Raw genomic sequence first — 13,530 nt, forward strand, 5'->3', positions numbered from 1 at the left:
GTGGTGTTTCTTTTAAGATCTATCTCAGCCTGTCCCCTTCTTTATGATCCATTGCTGACCATTCCCCTTTGGCATTTGTCTAACAGAAACATCACAGGTGAGTGGTAAGTATCAAACCATGTGTGGTTTGAAAATGTGGGCCCCTTATTGCAGGGACCACATTACCAAAAACTCTATAACTAAGTCTCAAAAGACAAAAGTCAGGAAGGACTCAAAGGAAAACCCTGGTCTGAGCCCTTATTTTCTCCTCCCAGCACCTACATTCTGGGAGCTCTTGACTGCCTTCAAGTGAGGACAAGATCTACAGGACAAGATCATTGGCTATGAAGGTATGCTGCATATATATTCTGTTGTAGAAAAAAAAAAAACTTAGGCAAAGAAGATCAACTGTTCACCATCAGAGGAGAGAAAAAGGTAAGACACAGACATAAGAAGCAGCATCTAGAGAGCAGAGTAAGAAAGAACTTAAGGCTTGTCCTATTTGATGCTTCTCTCTTCATGTTCCAAATATTGTTTCTGTGCTGTTTTTAGTTTTTTAAGGAAACTCCATACTGTTCTTCATAGTGGCTGTACCAATTTACATTCCCACTGACTGAAAGGAGCACTTTTAAGGGAAGGCATACTTGTGAGTGTTCTGAGCAGGGAGAGAACAGGTTTTGGAAACACCTGGTTAAGCAGGTTTCTATGAGGTAGGCTTCTCAGAGTTCTGCAATGATCAAGGAATTATAAAATTATAAGAGGGGAATAGAATGTTATTTTATTTCAGTATAGTCACCCCAAATTTCTGTTTTCAGTAGGGGGAGTACCAAATAGTGCCTTGAAGATAATTAGGATTGAAGGGAAGAGCATTCAGGGTTAAGAATGGGGCAGTGATATGCCATTTAAGGTCTGGCTCAGCCTGTCCCCTTCTTTATGAACCATTACTGACCATTCACCTATGAAATTTGTCTTACAGGAACATCACAGGTGAGTGATAAGTATCAAACAAAGCATGTGCACTTTGAAAATGTGGGCCTCTTATTGCAGGAACATTACCAAGAACTCTATAAAAGACAACTGTTAGGAAGGACTCAAAGAGAAAACCTAGTCTGAGCCCTTATTTTCTCCTCCCAGCACCTACATTCTGGAAGCTCCTGACTGCCTTCAAGTGAGGACATCTATAGGAAAAGATCATTGACTATGAAGGTATGATGCATATATATATTCTATTGCAGGAAAAAGCTTAAGTAAAGAAGATCGGGTTTTTGCCATCAGAGGAAAGAAAAGGGTAAGACACAGACTCAAGAAACATCTAGAGAGCAGAGCAAGAAAGAACTTAAGACGCATCCTATTAACTGCTTCTCTCTTCATGTTTCAAATATTGCTTCTGTGCTCTGTTCCTATGAACTTGGGTGTGGCCCCCTTGACACTAGGCTGAGTCTCCCAACTCAGATGTGCTCACATCATGGACTTGTGGAGCCTGCCGTTGTATGACTGATAGACCACTGTAGGCCTGGCAAGATTAGACTCTATTGGTTCGTTCTACTTCAGGGGTTGACAAACTTTTCCTGTGAAAGGTCAGACAGTAAATATTTTAGGATCTGTGAGCCATAATGTCACAGTGACCCAACTCTGCCATTGTAGGATGAAGGCAGCTACAGACAGTGGTTAAATGATCAGGTGTGGCTGATTCAATGAAACTGCTTTTATAAAATATAGGAGGCTGGATTTGGCTCACAGGTCACAGTTGGTCAACCCCTGTTCATAGAAAAAGATGAAACTAGGTCATCATGCTTAATGCTACAGCTTCGTATTCCTGGAAACATGCTTGAGATCAGCTGATGGGGATGTATGAAGAGACCTAGGAGTATCACCTGTATGTCTCCCTGCTCAGGGAAGGTGCTAGTAGTTAATGACAGAACTCCTATACCCTGGAGCAGTCCTTATAATCTTTTTCATTTTCATTTTTATTTTATTTTGGAGTATAAAATTTATAAAATGTTTTATAGTTGATTTACAATGTTGTGTTAGTTTCAGGTGTACAGCAGAGTGATTCAGTTACATACATACATGTATCTATCTTTTTCAGATTCTTTTCCCATATAGGTTATTATATAATATTGAATATAGTCCCCTGTGCTATTCAGTAGGAAGTTCTTGGTTATTTTATATATATATAGCAGTGTGTATATGTTAAACCCAAACTCCAAATTTATCCCCTCCCTTTCTCATTTGGTAACCATACATTTGTTTTCTATGTCTGTGGGTCTATTTCTCTTTTGTATATAAGTTCATTTATATCATTTTTTAAAATTTTATTTTATTTTTAAACTTTACATAATTGTATTAGTTTTGCCAAATATCAAAATGAATCCACCACAGGTATACATGTGTTCCCCATCCTGAACCCTCCTCCCTCCCCATACCATCCCTCTGGGTCGTCCCAGTGCACTAGCCCCAAGCATCCAGTATCGTGCATCGAACCTGGACTGGCAGCTCGTTTCATACATGATATTTTACATGTTTCAATGCCAGTCTCCCAAATCTTCCCACCCTCTCCCTCTCCCACAGAGTCCATAAGACTGTTCTATACATCAGTGTCTCTTTTGCTGTCTCGTACACAGGGTTATTGTTACCATCTTTCTAAATTCCATATATATGCGTTAGTATACTGTATTGGTGTTTTTCCTTCTGGCTTACTTCACTCTGTATAATAGGCTCCAGTTTCATCCACCTCATTAGAACTGGGAAGGGAGTCTATATCATTTTTTTGAATCCTTGTTAAAAGTATCATCATGTTAACCTTTCTCTGGCTTATTTCATTTCTCTATGTCTAAACATATTGCAAGTGGCTGGAGTAGTATTCCATTGTGTGTGTATACACACACACACACACCACATGTTCTTTATCCTTCATCAGTGACTCATGATGGACGTTTAGTTTGCCTTCATGTCTTGTCTATTGTAAACAGTGCTAGGAACCGTGGGGAGCATGTGTTTTTTCAAATCATGATTTTCTCCAGATGTATGCCCAGGAGTGGGGACTGCAGGGTTATATGGTAACTATCTTTTCATATTTTTAAGGAACTTCCATACTGCTCACCACAGTGGCTGTACTCGTTTGCATTCCCACCAACTGTTCAGAGCACTTCTATAGCAAAGGCATACATAACTGGTGTTCTGAGCGGGGAGAAATGCTTGGTTAGGCAGGTTTCTCAAGAGTTCTGCAATGATCAAGGAATTATAAAATTATAAGAGGGGAATAGAATATTATTTTATTTTAATATAAGCACCCCAAATATCTGTTTTTGGTAGGGGGAGAGCCAAATACTGCCCCAAAGATAATTAGGATTGAAGGATGTAGAGCAGTAAGGTTATAAATTGGGCAGTAGTGTGCCTTTTAAGATCTGGCTTAGCCTGTGCCTTTTTTTGTGAACCATTCTTGACCCCTAACCATTCCCCTTTGGCTTTTTTTTTTTTTTTTTTTAAACAGAAACACTACAGGTGAGTGGACGTGTGGGCCTGTTATCATCATCATTATTATTATTGCAGGAACCACATCACCAAGAACTCTATGACTAAGTGTTAAAAGATGGGAAGGAACAGCACAGTCTGAGCCTTTATTTTCTCCTTCAAGCATCTACATTCTGGGAGCTCCTGACTAATTCCAAGTGAGGACGTCTACAGGAGAAGATCATTAAGTATGAAGGTATGCTGCATATATATATTCTGTCATAAAAAGAAATCTTCGGCAAAGAACACTGACTATTCACCATCAGAGGAGAGAAAAAGGTAAGACTCAGACACAAGAAGCATGTGGAGAGCAGAGTAAGAGGGAACTTAAAGCCTGTCATATTAGATGCTTCTCTCCATGTTCCAAATATTGCATCTTTGCTCTGCTCCTGTGAGCTTGGGTATGGCCCTCTTAACACTAGGCTGTCTCCCAACACAGAGGTTCTCCCTTCACGTACTTGTGGAGCCTGCTGTGTATAGCTGATAGACCACTCTAGGCCTGGCAAGGTTAGATTCTATTGGTTTGTTCTTCTATTTCAGGGGTTGGCAAACTTTTCCTGTAAAGGGTCAGACAATAAATATTTTAGGCTTTGTGAGCCATATAGTCTCTGTCACAATGACCCGACTCTGCCCTTGTAGGCAACCGTAGACAATCAGTAAATGACCAGGTGTGCTGTTTCAATAAAACTGCTTTTCAAAAAACAGATGCAGGGGCCCACAGGTCTCAGTTTGTCAACCCCTATTCTATAGGAAAATGTGAAAGTGGTTCATTATATTAATACCTAAGGCTACAGCTTCTTCTTCCTGGAAACATGCTTGAGATCAACCGATAGATGTATGAAGACACCTAGAACTATGCCCTGTGTATCTCCCTGCTCAGGCGAGGTGCTAGTAATTGATGACAGGGTTCCTTCCCACAAGACCAGTCCTTACAATTTAAAAAAATTTTTTGATTTTATATTAGAGTTGATTTACAATGTTGTGCTAATTTCAGGTGTACAGCACAGTGATTCAGTTATACATATACATTATGTATTGTTTTTTAGATTCTTTTCCTATACAGGTTATTGTATAATATTGAATATAGTTTCCTGTGCTATTCAGTAGGACCTTCTTGATTATCTATTTTATATATATAGTAGTGTGTTTATCAGAGAAAGCAATGGCACCCCACTCCAGTACTCTTGCCTGAAAAATCCCATGGATGGAGGAGCCTGGTAGGCTGCAGTCCATGGGGTCGCAAAGAGACGAACACGACTGAGTGACTTCACTTTCACTTTTCACTTTCATGCATTGGAGAAGGAAATGGCAACCCACTCCAGTGTTCTTGCCTGGAGAATCCCAGGGACGGGGGAGCCTGGTGGGCTGCCATCTATGGGGTCACAGAGAGTCGGGACACGACTGAAGTGACTTAGCAGCAGCAGTGTATTTATGTTAATCCCAGACTCCAAATTTATCTCCCCTTTCCCCACTTGGTAACCATAAATTTATTTTCTACATCTGTGGGACTATTGCTGTTTTGTGTATAAATTATTTCTATCATTTTTTTTAAAAAATCCCCATATAAGTGATAACATACAATATTTGTCTTTCTCTGGCTTGCTTTACTTACTATGATAATATTAGGAACATCCATGTTGCTGCAAATGGCTGAGTAATATCCCTGTGCGTATATATGCATGGTGTGTGTGTGTGTGTATATGTATATATATATACACACCCCACACCTTCCTTATCCATTCATCAGCAACAGGTGATGGATAGTTAGGCTGCCTCTATGTCTTAGCTATTGTAAGTAGTTCTATGTGGGGGTGCATGTATCTTTTCAAGTTATGATTTTCTCTAGATGTATGCCCAGGAATGGGATTGTTCAGTCATATGGTAACTCTCTTTTTAGTTTTGCAATGAACTTCTATACTATTCTCTATAGTGGCTGTAAGAGTTTACATTCCTACCAGCTGTACAGAGCACTTTTAAGGTAAGGCATACCCATGAGTGTTCTGAGCAGGGAGAAACACTTGGTTAAGCAGGTTTATATAATGCAGGCTTCTCAGAGTTCTGCAGTGATCAAGGAATTATAAAATTATAAGAGGGGACTAGAATATTATTTTATTGTAAGCACCCCAAATTTGTTTTTGGTAGGGGAAGTACCAAATAGCACCTTGAATAATTAGGATTAAAGGGGGCAGAGCATTAAGGGTTATAAATTGGGCAGCGGTGTGCCATTTGAGGTCCTGCTCAGCCTGTCCCCTGACCATTCGCCTTTGGCCTTGTCTTACAGAAACCCTACAGGTGAGTGATAATTATCAAACAAAGCATGTGCACTTTGAAATTGTGGGCCTCTTATTGCAGGAATCACCTCACCAAGAACTCTAGGACTTAAAAGACAACCTTTTACAGGAACAGTTTGTCAATCCCTGAAACAGAAGAACAAACCAATAGAGTCTCCCAGCACAGAGGTTCTCCAAACCTTAAAAGTCAGGAAAGATTCAAAGGGAAAACCTAGTCTGAACACTTATTTTCACCTTCCAGCCTCTACCCTCTGGGAGCTCCTGACTACCTCCAGGTGAGGACATCTACAGGAGAAGATTATGGACTATGAAGGTATGCTCCATATATATTCTGTTGTAAAAAAGAAACGTTAGGCAGAGAACATCAGCTGTTCACCATCAGAGGAGAGAAAAAGGTAAGACACAGACACAAGAAACATCTCCGAGAAGCCTGTACCGTGGAAACCTGCTTAGCCAACTGTTTCTCCCTCTCAGTGCACTCGCACTCACGTGGATGCCTTACCTTAAGACTCATCCTATCTGATGCTTTTCTCTTCATGTTCCAAATACTGTTTCTTCGCTCTGTTCCAGTGAGCTTGGGTATGGCCTTCTTGACACTAGGCCAAGTCTCCCAACACAGAGACTCTCACATCATGTACTTGTGGAGCCTGCTGACCTTAAAATCTCTTTTAACCGTGTTCCAGACACTCACTCAAGGAGTCTGTTTACCATTTCTGATATAGTGTATTACCACCTTTGATATGGTATATAAACTTAACTAGATTGCTTTCAAATACACCATCTAAAATAAATTTTTGCATTAATTTCCATACATGGGTTCTATTTCTTAGTATTCTACAAAGATTTCTACAAAGATTTCTAAGCTTACCACTTGCTAAATGTAGTTTGAGAACCATGAGTTTAAAATGCTAATCACTTTACGGCACAGCTAGCTAGCTTTGTTATTAAGTCTTTGTCTAAAATAAAAGTACCATAGATTAGCTGAGAAATCTGCTGTTGAAAAAGCAGCCACAAAAATGAAGCTTTCATTTTGGAAGAAAAGTCAGTTTCAGATCCATTGAGAAAGTCAAGTTCATCTCCAGGGTAATGCTTACTCAGAAGTGAAAGTCGCTCAGTCGTGTCGGATTCTTTGCGACCCCATGGACTATACAGTCCATGGAATTCTCCAGGCCAGAATACTGGAGTGGGTAGCCTTTCCCCTCTCCAAGGGATCTTCCTGACCCAGGAATCGAACCCGGGTCTCCTGCATTGCAGGCAGATTCTCTACCAACTGAGCTAATAGGGAAGCCCCAGTGCTTACTTAGGAATAATTAAAACATAGTTTTAACGGTTCAGTTTTTAATTCTTACTTTACTAGTTATGCTTAAAACCTATCTCTATACAAGTATTCTTTTCTTTACTTACTATGATCCTGGTAATGAATGTGGTGTAATAAAAAATTAAAGTACCAATTGCTCCCCCAGGGTGCCTAATCCACTCTTCTCTAGCTGGGGCTCTCCAGCAGCCCACACCTCTGTCAGCAACATTCTCCTAGCTTCTAGTTCCCACACTTAATACCAAATGGTTGGGCTGTTAGCAGGAGCCTGAGGGCAAGGGTTAGGGGAGAGTAAGACTGCCAGCTCAGAGGGGATGCTATCTGAACCACAAGGTAAACCACAGGGGTTAACCAGGCTACCTCCACCTCCTCTGCAGTTCTGGCCCCCAAACCTTTTGCAGCATCACAGTCAGCCATCAGAGTCCTCAACCTCCTCTCTGAACATTTCCTGCTTCTCTCGAGGCCTCTCATGTGGCAGCTGGACTTCTGCTTTCCTGTGCCAAGGTGAGTGGGCTCTGTGTTCCTCTGGACCATCATTTGTGCCTCAGCTCCTTCAAAATCATGCCATCAAACACTACTTCCTGCTCCCCATCCTTCTTAACAGTCCCTCTGCCTCGTGCTTGGAAGCCACTCTAGTGCCTCAATCTCTCTTCCATCACTATTCCCGCCATCAGTCTTAGAAATTCACTCTGGACTCTTAGCCTCATTCTTTTCAATGAGTTTTGTCCTTTGCTTTTGTGGTCATTTTATGAGCCTTGTCATCACTCTATTGCTGACTCCTAGCATTTTAATTCAAGCCCTTAGTGTCTTGGTTCTATCAGTTCTTCATTTTCCTTCTAACCTACCTTAGATTCAGTGGCCCCTCATTCCAATCACTCCTTTAATCAATACCTTCAACAAACTTGGCTTTTTCCCTCCTTACCTTGTAGTTACTTGGTAAAAGCCCACCACTGGTTAAATCTAACTTTCTGCCCTTCCTTACCTGAACCAAGCAGGCTCATGTGGCTGGAAAGAAACATACAATCACACAGATTTGTCTTACTTAAAATATATAAATAAGTGGATCCCATTGCAACCCTACCATAGTGCCCTAGTCAATTTGCTCTTTTAGAGGAATATTTTACACTTTCCCTTCTCACTCAGCTAATGATCTTGCTTCTTATTTGACTGGAAAATAGAAGCAGAAACCATCTGTATGTTCCCATCACAAATCTGCATCTGTAGCTGTTTTTACTCTTCTCTCTTTCCTTTGATGGATGAATGGTCCATCTCATCTATATCTAATTCTGCAATGGAGTATGCTCCCTTGAGAAGCTGACTGCTTCAGTTAGTCCACTCTTTACTGGCTTCTTTCTATCACCCTAAAACAAACTATGATGCCTTCCTCAATCCTGCATCCTCTTCCAGCTACTACCCGATTTCTCTGTTCCTCTTCAAAACAAAATCTCTTTCCAAATTTCACTACATTCACATCCTCCATTTATGATCTCTCTTGAACCCACTCCAATCAGACATTTATTCCTATGGCTTCACCTCTGTCACCTGACAATTTCCATGTCACTAAATCCAGTGGCCCTTTTTCAGTCCTCTCTTGATTCAACAACACCATTCAGCAGTTGGTGACTTCCTCCTTGAGATGGTTTCTCCAGTTGGCTTCCAGGACACCTCTCAGTTTCTCACCCATTTTACCAGCACTTTTCTCCAACTTGTCTTGCCAGATCCATTCCCTCTTCCCAGCCTGTAATCCCTAGGGCCTCAGGGTAGTTCTGACCTTTCCTTTAGGTTGCTGCTGCTGCTAAGTCGCTTCAGTCGTGTCCGACTCTGTGCAACCCCATGGACTGCAGCCCACCAGGTTCCCCCATCCCTGGGATTCGCCAGGCAAGAACACTGGAGTGGGTTGCCATTTCCTTCTCCAATGCAGGAAAGTGAAAAGTGAAAGTGAAGTCGCTCAGTCGTGTCTGACTCTTAGCGACCCCATGGACTGCAGCCTACCAGGCTCCTCCATCCATGGGATTTTCCAGGCAACAGTACTGGAGTGGGGTGCCATGCCTTTTCCCTCATTTAGGTTAGATCTATCCAAACTTACACTGACCTGCCTACCAGCTATTTCTGGATATTGAAGTGGCTCACTGTGTCTTTTGCTCTACATTGTAAGCCCCTGCAGGCAGAGGCTGACTCAGAACCCTCAAGTGCCCAGTGTACGTGTGGATGGGTGGGGGTCTGTACCTGGTAAGTCTCGATGGGGCGGTTTTCCATGTTGAGATCCCAGACTTTGACGGTCAGATAGTCTCTGGTCATGATATACCTCCCACTGTGGCTGAACTTCACATCCGAAATTGAAGAGATAATTTCAGAGAAAAATGACCTGTTGCTTGGATCTTCTGGCTCTTCAAAAACTGCAGAACAAAAAGCAAAAGAGAACAAATTTAGTACCTCCTTATTAACTGATGTGAACGTGTTTGGGCCAGCTAGAAAGCCAACCATCTAACTTAGGGTTGGAATCGGGCGTGCAGACCTGTCAGCTCCCTGGCAGTAGAACAAACTGTCACTGGTTTCTATACCATGTTTCTCATGGAAGGACTCTCACGGGACTTGTTCCGTTCCCAGAGCTGACTGCTTGCACAAGCTCTGTTTCACATTGGGTATCATTGTGATACCAGCAATAGTGTACATTGCTACATACCAAAATATAGTCTTCTTAGATGCTTAAATTTTTTTTCTACTTTTTTGAGATGATGTAATTCATATACCATAGAATTTACTCATCTAAATTTTACAGTTTATGTGATTATATTAAAGATAATACCACCAACCATGCAATCATCAACAAAGCCTAAATTTAGGACATTTGCATCATCTCCTCCCCCCACAAAAAACCCTGAACTACTTCATACCCATTAGCACTTACTCCCTTTCCCTAATTTCTGCAGCCCTAGGCAAACACTATTTTCTTATTTTATGAAATTGCCTATTCTAAAAATTTTACATGAATGGAACCATACTATACATATATTTTATACTATTATTATATACCATATAATGCTGCTATGAATATTCATGTACAAGTTTTCATGTGAACATATGTATTCATCTCTCTTGGATCATGATGTTTAATAGTGGGACTTTGCTGTCAGACTACCATTGTCTAGCTGTGTGACCTTGGGCAAGTTATTTAACTTTCCTGAGCCTCAGTCTCAGGTAAACTGGCTACAATATCTTTTGTCTGTGTTTTCTATTTGCTCTGGTATCCAGTTGCTGCTTTTCTTTTCCCATAGATTCAGCTGACTTTCACTTACAGGACTAAAGAAAGCACTTACAGGAATAAAAGACACTGCAGCTTATTAAGCTGCCTTAATTCATCTTTCTAACCTTTTTTTGAACTTCTCTAGTTCAAACTGGATGTACACCATACCTCTGGATATTTCCCATTTTTATGTCCTGATGGTTCCTCCTTCACTTGTGTCATATTCTGCTTGATTCATATGCCTCATCTTTTACTTACATATTATTTTAGACCAAATGATCTTTTCTCTGAAGTCCTATCACACTTGGTCTGGCCCGTTCACTTACCATTTGCTTGGGTTCTCTCCCAAAGAAAGCATCATTTTTCACATTAGTATTTAACAATCCACAGCTTATCTTACCTAGGATGTGAGCTGCTTGAAGGCAGAATTTTGTTTTTTATCTTTGTACTGAGGGTTTTGCACGTAAATGTTCAATAAACATTTGTTGCTTAAGTTGCAGGATACAAAATCAATACACAGAAATCACTTGCATTTCTATTTACTAACAATGAAAAATCAGAAAGAGAAATTAAGGAATCAATCCCATTCACCACTGCAACAAAAAGTATTAAGTATCTAGGAATAAACTTGGCTAAGGAGACAAAAGAACTGTACACAGAAAATTATGAGACACTAATGAAAGAAAGACAACATAAACAGATGGAGAGAGATTCCATGTTCCTGGGTAGGAAGAATCAATATTGTGAACATGACTATACTACCAAATGCAATCTACAGATTTAGTGTGATCCCTATTGAATCACCAATGGCATTTTTCACAGAACTAGAACAAAAAATTTCACAATTCATATGAAACACAAAAGACCCTGAATAGCAAAGCAGTCTTGAGAAAGCAGAATGGAGCTGGAGGAATCAACCTTCCTGACTTCAGGTTATACTACAAAGCTACAGTCATCAAGACAGTATGGTACTGGCACAAAAACAGAAATATAGACCAATGGAACAAGATAGAACGCTGAGAAATAAACCCATGCACTGCATGGGTACCTTGTTTTTGACAAAGGGGGCAAGAATAGACAATGGGGCAAAGACAGCTTCTTCAATAAATGGTTCTGGGAAAACTGGAGAGCTACATGTAAAGAATGAATTTATAATACTTCCTAACACCATACACAAAGATAAACTCAAAATGGATTAAAGACCTAAATGTAACACCAGAAACTATAAAACTCTTAGAGGAAAACATAGGCAGAACACTTGATGATATAAATCAAAGCAAGATCCTCTATGACCCACCTCGTAGAGTAATGGAAATAGAAACAAAAGTAAACAAGTGGGACCTGATTAAACATAAAAGCTTTTGCACAGAAAAGGAAACTATAAGCAAGGTGAAAAGACAACCTTCAGAATAGGAGAAAATAATAGCAAATGAAACAACTGACAAAGGATTAATTTCCAAAATATAAAAGCAGCTCAACCAAGTCAATATCAGAAAGACAAACAACCCAATCAAAAAGTCGGTGAAAAGACCTAAATAGACATTTCTCCAAAGAAGACATACAGATGGCTAACAAACACATGAAAAGATGCTCAATTCGCTCATTATTAAGAGAAATGCAAATCAAAACTACAGTGAGATATCACCTCACACCTGTTAGAATGGCCATCATCAAAAACTCTACAAACAATAAATGCTGGAGAGGGTGTGGAGAAAAGGGAACCCTCTTGCACTGTTGGTGGGAATGTAAATTGATATAGCCACTATGGAAGATGGTATGGAGATTCCTTAAAAAAACTAGGAATAAAACCACCATATGACCCAGCAATCCCACTCCTAGACATATACCCTGAGGACACCAAAATTGAAAAAGACACATGTATCCCATTGTTCATTGCAGCACTATTTACAAAAGCTAGACATGGAAGCAACCTATATGTTCATCGACAGAGGAATGAAGAAGTTGTATATATACACAATGCAATATTACTCAGCAATAAAAAGGAACACATTTGAGTCCGTTCTAATGAGGTGGATGAACCTAGAACCTTCACAGAGTGAAGTGAGTCAGAGAAAGATAAATATTGTACTCTAATGCATATATATGGAATTAATAAAAATGGTACTAAAGAATATTTACAGGGCAGCAATGGAGAAACAGACATAGAGAATAGACTTATGGACATGGGGAGAGGGGAGGAGAGGGTGAGATGTATGGAAAGAGTAACATGGAAACTTACATTACCATATGTAAAATAGATAGCCAACGGGAATTTGCTGTATGGCTCAGGAAACTCAAACAGGGGCTCTGTATCAACCAGGAGGGGTGGGATGGGGAGGGAGATGGGAGGGAGGTTCAGAAGGGAGGGGATATATGTATACCTATGGCTGATTCATGTTGCGTTTTGATGGAAAACAGCAAAATTCTGTGAAGCAATTTATCCTTCAATAAAAAATTTAAAAAAATTTTTTGCTTGATTGGAACCAAAGCTAGATAATTTAACAAAATCTTTGCCTTATAAGTGGTTAGCTTGCATGATATTGAGCTATACATATTTACCTACATTTAATTATTTTTGACCTACCATAATGGTAGTTGAGTATGGTTCCGCTTGATAAGTGCTTCTATCACAGTTTTAGGCTAAACAAAACATCAACCTGCAGGTTACTGAGTAACTTGTCCCCCAGGAGTTCCTCTTCCTGCCCATTCAATGCTCTTACAGAGTGGCTATCAAATTAACACATGTATACCTGTGGCGGATTCATTTTGATATTTGGCAAAGCTAATACAATTATGTAAAGTTTAAAAATAAAATAAAATAAAAAAAAAAAAAAACAAATTCTATGTAGAAAATCTAGAGGTGGAGACAGGGTAGTGGAGTGTAGGGATGTAATCTCACCTCTTCTTATGAAAACACCAAAATCACAACCATCAACAAAAAAGATGCTGGAACCTACCAAAAAGATATTCTAAATCCACAGCAGCAGCCATTATGAGATGGTAGGAGGAGTGAAATCATGATAAGATCAAACCCCATGCCCGCTGGGTGGATGACCCACAAACTGGAGAATCATTATACTACAGAAGTTCTGCCACAGGATGGAAAGCTCTGGGCCCCATGTCAGGCTCCCCGGCCTTGGGGTCTGGCAACCAGAGGGGGAACCTTGGTAAATTTAAGAAAATTGAGA

At 40.2% G+C, this 13,530-nt stretch overlaps 1 protein-coding gene and 1 long non-coding RNA gene across 11 annotated transcripts in view; one reads left to right on the forward strand and one right to left on the reverse strand.

Annotated features, from left to right (window-relative positions):
• PPP2R2B (protein phosphatase 2 regulatory subunit Bbeta) overlaps nucleotides 1-13,530 on the reverse strand; it is a 510,815-nt gene that overhangs the window by 11,818 nt on the left and 485,467 nt on the right. For all 10 annotated transcript variants that reach the window (XM_070793763.1, XM_070793769.1, XM_070793762.1 and 7 more), the window contains one exon: nucleotides 9,325-9,494. In XM_070793763.1, coding sequence (XP_070649864.1) covers nucleotides 9,325-9,494 — 170 coding nt within the window. The remainder of the gene's footprint in view (nucleotides 1-9,324; nucleotides 9,495-13,530) is intronic.
• LOC139184187 (uncharacterized) lies at nucleotides 920-9,427 on the forward strand. The gene is made up of 3 exons (XR_011567722.1): nucleotides 920-1,185; nucleotides 3,532-3,771; nucleotides 6,025-9,427. It is a non-coding gene; the product is annotated as an uncharacterized lncRNA (long non-coding RNA).

The sequence above is a fragment of the Bos indicus genome, chromosome 7, assembly GCF_029378745.1.
Source record: "Bos indicus isolate NIAB-ARS_2022 breed Sahiwal x Tharparkar chromosome 7, NIAB-ARS_B.indTharparkar_mat_pri_1.0, whole genome shotgun sequence".
In the NCBI taxonomy this organism is placed as follows: domain Eukaryota; kingdom Metazoa; phylum Chordata; class Mammalia; order Artiodactyla; family Bovidae; genus Bos; species Bos indicus.